Source organism: Ammospiza caudacuta, chromosome 4 (genome assembly GCF_027887145.1).
Source record: "Ammospiza caudacuta isolate bAmmCau1 chromosome 4, bAmmCau1.pri, whole genome shotgun sequence".
NCBI classification, from domain to species: domain Eukaryota; kingdom Metazoa; phylum Chordata; class Aves; order Passeriformes; family Passerellidae; genus Ammospiza; species Ammospiza caudacuta.
In genome coordinates, this window is record NC_080596.1 from 50,903,426 (window position 1) to 50,917,342 (window position 13,917).

The 13,917-nt window shown below is 37.6% G+C and overlaps 1 protein-coding gene across 2 annotated transcripts in view; it reads left to right on the forward strand.

Annotated features, from left to right (window-relative positions):
- The window catches only part of CHIC2 (cysteine rich hydrophobic domain 2), a 30,787-nt gene extending 22,120 nt beyond the window's left edge, over positions 1-8,667 (forward strand). The window contains exons 6-7 of one of the 2 annotated variants that reach the window (XM_058804416.1): positions 1,601-1,681; positions 7,256-8,667. In XM_058804416.1, coding sequence (XP_058660399.1) covers positions 1,601-1,651 — 51 coding nt within the window. In that variant the 3' untranslated portion in view covers positions 1,652-1,681; positions 7,256-8,667. Of the gene's footprint in view, positions 1-1,600 lie in introns of both variants that reach the window. The other variant, XM_058804415.1, reaches the window with a different exon arrangement.
- The last annotated feature ends 5,250 nt before the right edge of the window (positions 8,668-13,917 follow it).

The following is a 13,917-nucleotide window of genomic DNA, read 5'->3' on the forward strand; positions in this document are numbered from 1 at the left end:
AAATAATGTGAGTTTGTAAATACTATGGCCCAGCAACATTTACAGATTAATATTCATTCTATCAAATATAATTTCAAATTAGTTGACCTGCTTACTGTAATAATATATGCATGGGCATATAGTTTCACAGGATAAAGGTCAAAGATTTTATTTTCAGTTTGTGAAATGTCAGATATTATCTTTGGGTATATTAATGAGAAAATTTTTACAAAACCTCAGTGTGACATTTTCTCGCTTTCAGTGAACTGATTTGCTAGTGTCTTTAAAAACTGCCCCTAATATGATTGTGATGTAATTTTAAATCATAAATGCCTATCCTCAATGTTTTGCTAAACAGATGATTAAAATCAGACTTTTGTACCCAAAACTTGGTACTTCACCAAACTGAGGTTTGAAATGCACTGTAGTAGATGACAAATAAATAATTAATCAAATTAAGAAAGACAAGTTAGTCTTGTACCTTTGGCATAAACACAGTGCTTCAGCTTTACTTCTTGCTCCCTTTTTGAAAACTTGCCTGAAAATCAGAAGCCCTGGTATGTCTACAGAATCCAATGGTTGACTCAGGTCAGTGATCAGTGGATTTTGAGCAGTTTGCATTACTTCTGAAGATAAGCCACTTCTGAATATCTCAAAAAATAAACTTACCTACCTAATTTCAGGTTTTGTAATTCCAAAAGTATTTGCCTTAGAAATAAGATTGGAGACTTTTATTTTCTGAGGCTTTGTATGCTTGCAGAGATAGAAGTCTTTATTTTCTAAGCAGCTAAGTTGTATTCTCCTTTACAATCACAAACATTGAGAAATAATTTTTAACTTCTTAAAAAGGTGAGTTTCCCTTACAAGTAAATAAAATCCTTATTTATGTACCAGATGCATTTATTTGTTTATAAATCAGATCATGCTGCTGTGTTATGACTGTCTCCGAAGAAAGAATGTGCACAAGTCAACATTTTCTTCAAGCTTCCTATTTAAAGAGGATAAATACTTGGATTGTGTTCTGGAATGAACCCTATAGTGCACTTAGCTGGGAAAAATGCAGTTTAAATTTGAATTGAGACCATAAGAATAATCACACAAAGCCATTAGTCAAGTTTTTGTTAACTACTTGAACATTTGTAGATATGGGAGCTTTGCAAAAGTTGATACACTTTTAGAATCCTGTGTTAAGTGGCAACAATTCTGAATTAAGTGAAATTGGAATTGTAAACTAACTTTTCATGCATTGTGCATTCAAGCGGTTTGTTAGTTTATTTTTTTTAGTGAATGCATTTATATCTTTCGTAGTTTTTCCCTAATAAATAAATTACTGTATAATAATTCTTGAACATAATTACTTCAGTTTGTGTTTCATATCAGTAGGCAAACTTTTTGAGTTGAATTTTATTCCATAAGTATTGGTTTTCAACTCCAAACCAATTATCATACATGACTTATCTAATGGTCTCCTACCTGAGACAAATGCCATGCTTTTTGTTTTTTATCACAGCTTGATATACTAATTAAAAAAAAAACAAGCCCAAAACCATATGAATTGTAATTGTGATAGATAATAGGATTGCTGCCATCTTTAATACATTTTTGTTTTCTTTTTGTACAGGTCATCCTTATAGAATTTTTACCAAAGACACCGATTTTTCGACCGGATTAGCATTCAATTTATTTATAGAGACTTATTCAAGTATGTTGTCTTTCCAATGGTGCCTTGCTTGGTGCTCTCCTGGTAGTGACATAACTTTGGTTCTACAGAATCTTGTGGTGGTTTCATTTGGTTTTTGTTTGTTTTGGGTTTTCATGTTTGTTTATTTTGGTTTATTTTTTGTTGGTTAGTTGTTTTCTGTGTTTTTTTTTTAAATAAGAGTATGTTCTAAGTGTATTTGGTCAAACTCTGCAAAGTAATTTCATACAAATGTTAATTACTACTTAAGTTATTTTTACTTTTGCTACTTCTGTTTATTAATGTATCTTGATTTTCAAAGGAGTCTTTTATATGTGTGCGCGCGCGTGTGTACATATATATATTATATAAATACACAGCTGAAAATGACATACAAGTGAACAGGTATTTTTTTATCCCTATATGATGCAACTGGTTGACTGTACCTTGTGTAAATTCCTTTAGTCATTTTGAAGTTGCTGAAGTTGCTTCTAAGATTTTTGGAAGCTTCTGTCAGTGACTAGTCAATTGTAAATACTTTTATTTCTTCTTGGGATATTGACTAGTCTCTTCCAGCAAAAGGAGACAAAGTTCTTTTTGAAACTGTGATTTTTGGGATCCAGATATTGTTAGTAGAAATCTCTATGCTTTTCATGAAGAAGTCCTGTCAACTGATTCTGAAAAAATTTGGCTTTAAAAAATTAAAAAAAAATAAGGCAGCCAAGTGGAATAATTTTACTCAGACTAGAAGAATCACTGAGAGCATTGCATGCATCTGGTTAGTAGAACTCAAGATCACAAAAGTATATTATTATTGCATTTTATAATGTAGCTGTTTTAACTCAGTCAATTGCCATGTGCCAGCTTTATTCATGCTGTTTACCAGATCTTGTACACAGGGGTGCAGAAGGACATGTTTTAGTAAAACTTAATTGCCCAAGAAAACCTTTCATGGTTGTTTTTTTTGTTTCTTTTAAAGCCACAGATGCAGGAAAAAACTTCCTGAATTCTTGAACAGTACAGTTCCAGATGCAAATGCCATGTATTAAAGTAATCCGAGTAGGGTGCACTGGGCAACCTATGTTTAAATGTGTTAGGCAGTTATTTATTGCACCCTTTCTTTTGCTCATTTTAGTTTACAAGGTTTATTTTCTGCACAAGTATAAGACTTTTTTAAACTGGATATGTGATGTATGCTTGGGTCAGGCCAGTTGTATTTCATTTCTTCTGATTATACTTTAGTTTTACATATCTTCACACATAGCTTTTGGGGTTTTTTACTTGCAACTCTCATAACTGTAAAATTTATTTAGGTGTCTGAAATTACTGTACACAAAATTGATGTAAGTTAAGAACATGTTCCTTGTACAGTTGTGTTAGCAAGCAATAATGTGAATATATTAAAAAAACAGATATACTCTGCTTAATATTTGTATGAATGAAAAGTTGATACCACTACAAGAATAGTCTTCTCTTTTTAATCTTTTAAATATACAAGTTTTATTTCAAGGTAATGTATTACAGGTACCTTGATGCTGTGAACTATTTTTCTATGTCTTCAAAATATTTATTCTCTGTAAAATATTCCCTAGTGAGTATTATATTCCTAAATTGTCCATAGTGGGAGTGGTCTAGAAAGTTTTAAGTTTTCTTAAATCTAAGCCTTCTATATCTGTTACCAAAATTCATCTTTTGCACAGCTTTCATCTGTGGATTCCTACTGTTCACTTTGAGAATAGCTCAGCTATGCTTTTCATATAAGCCCACAAGGGTGTTTCTTTGACTTGACAGAATATGATTTTTCATAAACAAATCCCAGTGTTGTGCTGGCCTCAGGCATCTGAGTGCCACCCATGCTTTCTCTACAAAGTAAATGCTTATAATTTTCTAAAAATCAATTTCAACCTCTTCTTCAGTACAAATCTGAGTCTGCTGCCCTCCTCTCACCCAGAAGTATCAATTGTAACCTCAGAGTAGAGTCAGCCTGTGGGAGCACAGAAACCTTACATTGATGGCAGCAGGGACAGGGGAGGTTGGAGGTGCAGAGGAGAGGTTGGAATTGAACAGAAGTGATAACTGGTGATAAATACTTATGACCAGAATTATAATTGATTTATTTTGTGTCAGTTTTCAATAAAATGAATACTGGATCATATGAGGCCTAGATTTTATAAAAAATTTCATTTGACTAGAATTTGTGTCATGGATGCAGTTTTCCACTGAAGTGGAAACCCATCCCCTCACTCTAGTGGAGGATATGGCTTCTGATATGTTCATAGCAGCTATTTGCCTTAGTTTACTTCTCAAACTTCCCATAGTATGTTCTGTCCACATCCACAGCTACCTTGCCAGCAGCACCCAAAGCCAGGGACAGTAAAGCTGCTTCAGGTGTGATGTGTGCTGAGACCAGAGCCGTGAACAGTGTGGCTTACAGGTTTACAGAGTATCCCATTAGTAAAGCTTCCACATCAACAGTAGTGATGCTTAAGATCTTGTCTACTTCTAGGTGCATCAGCAGTCGTAGGCTTGGTTAGCAGACAATTCTATATTATACCTGTGACTTTTTCTTTAAGAAATAATATAAAGATCCAAAGTAGAGCTCCGAGCAACTAAAAAGTTAAATTCCTTTGTAAGGAGGCCAGACTTACTCCTTCAAAAAGTATTTTGGATATTTTATTAATACAAAGTCTCTGACTTAAAATATAATCAGGAAATTTGAGAAGATGCCTATATTGAGAGATGAATTTTATCTCAGAAGTGGTACTCTCCTGAAGAAGTAGTACACTCACCTAGTAAGAATGTTACAAAACATTTTCATACAATCCTTTTCAATTCATTAATTATAGTGATGGAAATTGAAGATGGCAGGAGCTTTAATCAACTGTTTAATGCCTGCGGCAGTTGTCAGGATTTTCTTTTGATGTTGCTTCTGAAATACTAAATCTATTTATTTTGATTGCTAGTGAGAAGATAATGTATTACCTTTTTTGTCACTTGGCAAAGAAGAAAATTGCAGTTTGAGCAGACCAGAAGCTGTAGTAGAACTTCCAGGACACAGCCTACTCTTTGCTAAAATAACTATTACATTATACTAACTTGTTTAGCTTCTTGCAACTCAGCAGTTCCTACAAATAAACTTACCTATTTCAAATTTCCTTGAACAGTTAAGTTAGGTATCAAGTTGATAATAATAATTTAGCAAATTATGCCTGTTTCATCTTTACCCTGCTGAACTAATGGTGAAGGCATCTATGAATCCCTGTGAGAGCTAATTATTAGTTTTAGATATAGTTGCCTTTAACTGGTGAATAAAGATTTCTTACTTACTGTCATATAATAGAAACAAATTCTTTTAAATTTTTTAGTCATAGGTGGAAATAAGTTCTGAGGGAGAAGGACTTTCTCTCTGACCCTACGTGAAAAATTCTGAAGAGCTCATCTGCTGTTAAATAGTTGTGACTCGAAGTTTATATTGGGATTGACAAACTTCACCAGAAATGAAAATGTTTATGGAGATACAGGAAGTCAGTACATTTTTTGTAATAGGTCAGTAAGATAATTTTAATAAACTATTTATGCAAATCCAGAATTTCCCATGATACTTAAACCTCCAAAAAAATAGTTTGTAAAAACTTTTTACAGTACTTAGATGTAAATTATAACCTCTGATTCAATTTGTTAAATTATACGTTTTTGTAATTCTCAAGACCATGATGTTTAAATGTAACACACTGTCTCTCAGACACAGGCTTACTTAAAAGTCAGTTTGATTTTTTTTTTTTCCTTTATGTCATTATTTAGCCCCAAAGATTGTGGGAAGAGCTTTAAAATGCAATCTGTACCTGCTTAGAAGCCAGGAGCCAAGGAAAAAGAACTTGTCTTTTTTCCCTTCCCTCCACCCCCTACCCTAAAGTCTTAATTTTAAATTGGTCCCCTTGTTTTGTAGCCCTAGTTTATGGGTTTTGAGCAGCTGGCAATAATGCAAATTGTCCACCAAAACCCCCATTTGAATTCTGAGCAGTTTAAAGAGATCACTTTAATTGAAGAGGTGAAAGACTTGTTAAGCAAAGAAAATCCGTGGTTCTTTTAAGTTCTCCCAGCACTGCTGTTGAGTAATTAAAATAAGGATCATGATGACCCTACATTAGGTAAAAATCCAGATGATTTTGTGTAAAAGAAACACTCAATTAGAGAGATCTGAGAGCCTCAAATGTCTTGGATTCACAGTAGTGACTTATTAAGGATAAGTGGCGCTGGCTACTTTTGTACCTGTGACTAAAATAATTTATGTTGCTCTTCAGTAACCTTGCTTATGAAAAGAAAGCATTGCAGAAATCTATATTCATCACTGCTAATTTGGTGTAATTTGCTTCTCCCTATAGCCATGTTGCATTTCCATGACAAACAGCTAAGTGTATGATCATTATAATGCCTTTAATAGCCATATTGTAGGTAGAAATATTAACTTCTCAGGGACTAATAAAAAATACAAACTTGGAATTAATGAGCTGAATGCCTATCTGCATGAAGGCTTACTTGCAAATGTCACCCTAGAAACTTGATTGTAATATGCATGACCATTATGAATGTTATCAATATAAAGTTATGAGAGCTTCTTTTACCCTGTATTATTAGGCTGCTAAATGTCAAAGTTGGATAAGGATAAATGAAGGGGTTTTTTTCTGATTTGGATGGAGTGATTCTTTCTAATGGTGCTACCTTCTTAACTCCTGTGTTTATTCTTTGTAAAGTTTTCTCTGTAGGCTGGGTGAATCAGGGGATACTGGTGTACTAAGAAAACACTCTTATTCTTCTTAAGAAAGTAGAATAATTTCAAGGGGCAAAGTACTCTAGAATTGAAAAAAAGTCACTGCTTAAACCATGCGTTTATTCTTAATTAGATATTCATTTGGACTGTTTTGTTGGTAACAGTACTTTGCAGTTTATTACTTTTTGAACTTTCATCTTCCTGATATGTCAGTCAGTGTAGGCTGAATTAGAAACCGTGTTTGAAAGATTAAAACCCCCTGATTCCTTGCATGAAAGGTCATATGTTGACACTTGTGCTGATGTATATATGTGTCCCTACCACATAACACCTGGGTAATATACATTTTTATGAAACTACATTTTACTGGTTTCATGGAAGTTGTCCTTTAAAAGAAGTCTTCTGGTTTGTTTAGCTCATTAATATTTCATTAAGATTTATATTCTTGAAAAGGGGTACATAAATGCTAGGCTCTTCAAAATACAACAGACCGGTAGGAACAACTTAGGCAAAAGATGAAACATAGGAATTAGGAGAAGCAACCCTGAAAAGATTGGACTTGAAGATTAGGTTTAGAGTTCTGTGAGTATGGCAGAAAATAGTTTTGAACTGAATGAAATTATATTGAATGATGCAAGTTAAGCAAAAGCTAGCAGTCCATTTCAGTAGTTATGTAGACTGTGTATTAACTTCTGTTCTGTTTTTTGTTTTGGTGTGTGATTGATTTGTTTTGGTTATGCTCTAGTTGATAGACAATTCTGCTATCATGTAGAATAATAATGCAGAAGGTAAGCTTCCTTCTAAACTCAGCATCTCTTCATTTAAAATAGCCAGACCAAAATGGAATTGCTGATGAGAGCTGCGCTGAGTGCAGAACAGTCTTTTCCTAAGCTGGAGCCTGTAATGCATGACTAATTGTTTCCAAAGAAAATTCTTGACCTGTCCAGACAGCTCCTGTCATGTGACAGTATATCTAAGGCCTGCAAGTAGGATCCAGTTAGAACAATTTATGTTCAGGTAAGTAAGACTTTTGTAGTTAATTGTAGTTTTTATGGAGAAAGGAACCATCGACAAATGCTCACTTTGAGAGAACAAATAGATTTTTATGTTTATTGAAACATGCTTTTTTCTTGTTGTTTGCTCCTCATTTATAACTTAATAAATGAAAGTTACTTTGCTTCATGTTGAAAACTAGACTTAGTAGTCAGCTGAATACTTTTTTTGTTACAGTATTTTAGGTTTATGAATACATTTTTAAAGTCATGTTTAGAAATGTTTCAAGAAGTCATATCCTGATACAATGTAACTGATATTTTTAGTAGCTGTATGTTTAAACTGGTTTCATTGTGCTGATATAAATATCTAACTCATCCACTCCAAGTGTGTATCTCTGATCCCTTTATGCTAGCAATAGGCTTTCTAACTTGTTAGGATATGCAGTGTACCTACTGGTTAATATTGTCAGTGAACAGTTTGGTTCAGTGAGATAACAGGGAATGTGAAAGTGGTTCCTGATTTGAAAAGTCTAACCCAGACTCTTTCTTTCATAAAGGATGGAGTCTGGCAATCAGAATATGAACTCATTGCAAACATAAATTTGAAAGAGAATAGTAAACTACAAAACAGTGCCTAAATGTTGTGTGCTAAACTAGACCATGTGTAACTCATGTTGCAGAGAATTGAAAAGAATTTGCAGAGACTTGCATTGGACTGCGTGTGCTTAGGAAAGACCTGTTAAATGTATGAAGCAGTTATGGTCAATAAGTCACTGAAAAGATGTTACCATCAAGAGGGAAACTTAAACCCCAATATTTTGTAGTATGTTAAAAATCCATTTCAAGCAGAAAACATGTAAGCAATAATTTAACCTAAAACTGGAAATTAAAGAAGCTGCTACTTCTAGAGAGACTTGATGTTAATTTTGCCAGTTGGGCATCTCTCCTCTCACAGAGTTTAGATAGATTTGCTGTGATTTCCACTATTGTAACATTCCTCTTCAAGTATCCTAAGTCCAGATGAGAGACACAAAGCTTAGAAGCCAGCACTGTGTTTACAGGGTGCACAGCTTTGGGAGGAGAAGATAGGAATTAAAGGACTTCTTTAAGGCTGCACAATTGTATATATGCATATTTAAGAATATTTAACCATGTCTGCTAAATTACTGAGGCTAATCTATTGTTGACTTATAGAATAATATTTAATACATCAACATTGGTTTTTCCTGACCTGACCTGGAATTGGAAAGGACTCCAATATAACTTTTTTAAAAGCATTTCTTAAGTTGTATGTATTATAAATTAATAAAATAATTGTTTAACATACCTTCTAAGCCTTGCAGTTTTTCATCTGTGTTGGGGGGAGGGTGTGGTAGGGAGAGGAAGAAAAGGAAAAACTTGAGAAACTGCTGTATTGTGCAATGGTCTCATCTTACTTCCAGTTGATACTTTTACTCTAAATGGGGGGGGGGGGGGGGGTGGGTGAGAGGGGAGAGAAAATTATTTTGGTAATTTAGGTGGCTCTAGGACTGGAGTTACCAAATTACAGGCATTGCCTGCTATAAGTGTTTCAAACTGGTTTTTAATTAGGTCCACATTTGGAGTTCTTTAAGCTTTTCAAGCCCTAATGATAGTAGGATTTATTAAATGTGCTATCATTATGGTTGAATGGCGATTTTGAAGCTGTGTTCTTTTTTGAAGCTTTTATGTTTTATTCACGTGTCCTCTAGTTGGGGCAGACACCACCTATTCAGGAAGGAATCATTCCCATCCATGCAATTCACGTGTTTTTCAGACTATTCAATATGAAATGCTGGTTAACCTGAACCTTATGAACAAAAACGAAGTCTGTGCTCGCTGCCGTGCCGAGGATGGCCTTGGTTCTCATCAGCCGGCAGCTTTTCCTTGCATGAAACGTCTTAAGCTCGTTGGTTACTCTAGTATGGCAGTCTTGGCAGTCCCTTTACAAAGTGCATGTGTATAATGTCTCTAGCATGTATGAGAGGTGTGTTAGACATGCTCATGTCCCAACGTGCGGGTGGGGAGGGGTGCTCCTGCCCGGCGCTGTGAAGCATTCCGGGTGTTGTAATGTGGGCTTGCAAAGCGGTAGATACAATGTTGCTGAGCAGAAAAGCGCACGATAGATTTAATGTAGCCAATTGTGTACTTTTGAAAAAAAGAGTAACTGTTCAGTGTGAGTTAATTTTGGATTTTTTCAGCATCTCTCTTTTAGGCTTTGTGCTGCATTCTTCTAGACAAATGCGTATTCCATGTGGGCCACTGTTCTGCTAAATGCTCTCAGTTCTCCTTTTGCAATCAAGATTATGTTGCTAAGGAGATTTTGCTTTTATTGGTGCCATTGATTTGTGTTAATACGTTTTGAATACCTCTCGGTATTCTTCCGTAGACAAGGCCAAAAGAAAAACTTCCCTGAGTTTCCCGATTTACATCACAAATGGAGCGGTGGTGTAATGAAGCCGATATAAAGTGGGCAGTTGAAAGGGAACTAAAGAAGGGCACTCAAGTGAGAAATGAAGAAATGTGCCGAGAGCGGTCTGCGGGCCGCCTCCGGCCCAGCTGCGGGAGCGGGCCGGGCCCGGCGCCGGGGCAGGGGGACAGCCCGCGCCTCCGGCCGCCCGGACCACCCACTCGCCGCGCCCCGGCCCGCGGATTATGCGCGGCTGCCGCTGCTGCTGCTTCCGACCGCCCCGCGGGCACGGCGGGCCCTCCCGGCTCCCCGGGGCACGGCGGGCACCGGCGGCACAGCGAGCTCGGCCTCCGCAGCCGTGTCCGCACCGCCCGTCTTCCCCGTGCCCTCCGGCCGCGCCCTGTGCCCCGGCTCCCCGCGGCTCTGGGATGGGGCACAGAGAAGCGGCGGCCCCGCTCTATCCGTGCGCCGCCACGGGCAGGCTGAGCTGGCAGCCTGCGCTCGGGCACTCTGGCTTTGTGGTGCCCTTGGCGAAGGGCTGGTGGCGCTTTTTGGGCACTGCCTCATCTCTGCGAGCCTGCCTGTCCTTTAAAAGGAAACAAACAGAAGAACACCGCCGCCCTGAAAAAGCAATTCCACCAGAAAAAGAAACAAATAACAAATCCCCCAAACTAGGCCCAAGAGTTTTAAAAAAAAAAATTAACTTTAAACCACCCAAAGCCCTTTAACCTCGTGTCCATAGATGGCTCCACTGACGCTTCAGGAGGACTTTAGGTCTCCTGCCCTCATGTACCAGGACAAGGACCTCCGTTGCCTGCTCTGGCTCTTCTGCATTGCATAGATAAGCTCCTGAATGACTCAAAGTGCAGATAGCTTATTTATATGGGAAGATTATTCAGAGAACATTTACACCAAAAAGCCAAAGAGCATTCCCATATTCCAGGGTTTGCCATCAGAGAAATCTGGTGGTGTAAAACTCCTTCCCTGTTTGATGCCAGGAGAGCAGGGAAGGTCTGTGTCTGTCCACAAACAAGGTAAAGGAGCAGTGTTTATATGTGCAAAGCGCAATGGTGGTTGCATGTATTCAGAGATGAGGATTTCTCTTACGCAGCCCCCTGGTGCAATGGGAGGCAGTGTGAGCACTGTGGATGAGCTGGGATGGTAACTGGTGTTAGACCTCATTTAGATTTTGGTCTTTGCCAAGATAGAGGTGACCCAAAGTTGCAGATTCATGTGGCTTCTGATTCAGAGGAGCGAAAGTGATTTATATATAGAAAAGATTGCTCTGTGTTTTGTGTCAGGACCAGCAGTCTCCTTTATGATATATATTGCTTACTGTGAAAATGTCCCATTGTGTTTGTGAAGGCTCAGCTTGCTTTTTCACATTGGTCAAGCCAGAGGTCTTTATTTGTAGTGTGTTGATCATATTGCATGTAGAATAAACTTTGTCTTGCGTTTTTGCTCTCTGCAGTATTAAGCTCCTTCCAGGAGGATGAGAACAGAGGCTTGCGGAATGGATGGGAGTAGAACTCAGCCTCTTTACTCATTTTTGAGGGGACCTTTTGCAGACTCCAGGTGTTAAGTGACTTCTTCCTGTTTGTGTGCCTTTGAAGATCTGGATCTTGAGTAATTTTTAATAAAATGAGAGAAATAAATAAGATAACTATTCTATCTGAATGATGCAAAAATCATTTTATCAGTGAGTCTTACTCAGGATTTTATGCCAGTCTGGTTTAATTTCACAGTTGTAAGTGAAATACTTCATCATGTTTCCAGAGTGTGTGCGAAAATGCATCTCTAGTTTGTTTTTTTTTCATAGTTTTTGCAACATACGCTATGAAAACAGCCTGTTTTTATGAGATAATGAGTTTTGAGGTTAATGAGGATAAGGCCCAGAATTCGTACTGTATTGTGTGCCATTGAATATACAGTAGAAACAAATTGAGAAGCAGACACTGTTTTAAAATCCTCTTTCATTTAGGCATTTTGTTTAGCATTCAGAACACAGCCACATTACATGATTAGCTGATTTTAATGACTGTCCTCTAATCAGTTAAATGGAACTATGTGAAAAACTCAAAAAGATTATATTTATGGAGACAGTCTGTTTACATTGTTACACTTCAGCTAAAAGGATATTTGACGTGTATGATAGAGCTAAGAGAAAAATGTGGAAGGCTAAGGAAAACTTGAAGACAATTGGATCCAGCCCATTCTTTCTCTCCCCACAATGCAAGCTCTGATGACTTAGTATTTTAATTAATGTCAACCCTTACCGTCAGTGCTCATGGGAACAATCATTAAACCAACACAAAAACATTTTAAATGGCTGGCAACCTACCAGATACTGAGCTAAGCATTCCCATGGTAGAGTGGATGGTTTCTTAGCCAATTCTGCACTGGATGAAATAAGTACTCTAACAGTACTGTCTCGAAAGGCTATTATTTTCATATTAAACAGTGCAGTATGGTTTCTAAATTCTGTTATTAAATGTTTTATATTTACTTCCTAACACTAATATCAATGTTATTTATATGGATGCGGTTGAACTTTACTCTTTGTTGTTACTAAAACTGTTTTTCTCTTTTTCCTTCTGTTCCCCCCTTTTTTGGTTTCCTTGCTGCTAAACCAAAACCATATATGTTTTATTTTTTTCTCTCTTATAATGCACATTATCAGATACAACCTAAACCAATAACTGGTTTCCAATGTAGCTTAAAAAACTGCTGGCCAAGTGAATTTTAAAATTGGAAAAATTGTGTATTTTTGGTTTTGTATCATGTTACTTTGCATGGTAGGAACTGAGTCGTGTCTCTAACTACCTGATAGATACTCCATTGTCCTCACCACTGCAATATTTGCTTGTCAAGTGTACTAAGTAGCCTGATCTTGCTTATTCCTCGAAGGTCTTTTTCCCTCCTCCCATCCTCTGTTTGCTGTTTGCTCAAATTGTTTAAACGTGGAGCTCAATGACAGGCTATTAGCGCTGACTGGAGGCACACATAATGTGGCCACATGTTGTGTAAGCTTCACAACTTGTCTGCTAATTCGCCTCAGGCCTGACCTGAAATACCCTTGCTATTCTAGCTCTTAGCCCTTCCCCAGCACAGACAGACACTCGTGCTAACTCGTAGGACACATTGGTGAGGTCTTTGATGTGGGGCCAAATCCTGCCTCGCTTTGTGCCAAAGATTGTGCGCGGCAGTCGGTGAATCTCCCCGAGGAGGAGGAGAGGACAGAGCCAGCTGTGCTCTGAGGATGGGGATGAGGATAACTCTTCCTCTTCTGGGGCAACCCATCGGGAGTGGAAGCCCACAGCTGAAGAACATTGGGCGGGCAGTGCAAGAGGCACTGCCCTCCTCTGCCCATGGCTCTGTGAATCCCACCGGTGGATCGCTAGGGAAAATACAATTTCCATAGGAAGTCCACAAGCTGTGAGGAAGTAACATGGCAGGAGAAGCCCAAGCTGGCAAGCAGAGGGAGCTCTCTCTTTCATGCTTGTCGTGAGGCTCTCTGATGCCACTATGATGGGTACTAAAAGGGGGGAATATTTTAGTTAAATTGGGAGGGGGAAAAAAGAGCAGTCCATGTAGGAAAAAAGGTAATGATAATGAAATACATACTGAGGAGCTCAGAGAATGTACTCATTAGAAGAGGAGCTTATTGGGCAGTAGATAGATGAGCCTAGAAGGATCCAAGTCCCAGAACGTCAAAAGATTAATGCAGATGTATAGCACTGATATCCAAAACGGAAATTAATTGGAGAAATGGATTTCAGGTTATGATATTGACTACAAAGAAGAGTGCTTGGTAAATTAAGCAATAGGACTGATGGGTTGATGTGGCTGATTGGAAAATTAAAATATATAGAGGAAGCCTTAAAAAGGCAATGGAATCCTCAGCAACAGTATATAAACAGTGTTTAAATAGACTGTAAAGCAATAGCAGACTAGAAAAGGGGAATATGAAAGTTTTGGGAGTGTGGAATTTAGGAGGACATGGAAAAGTAAAGTTTAGTGAGAATTAGAAAATTATAAGCAAGGAGCACTGAAAGAAAAAGAATAAATT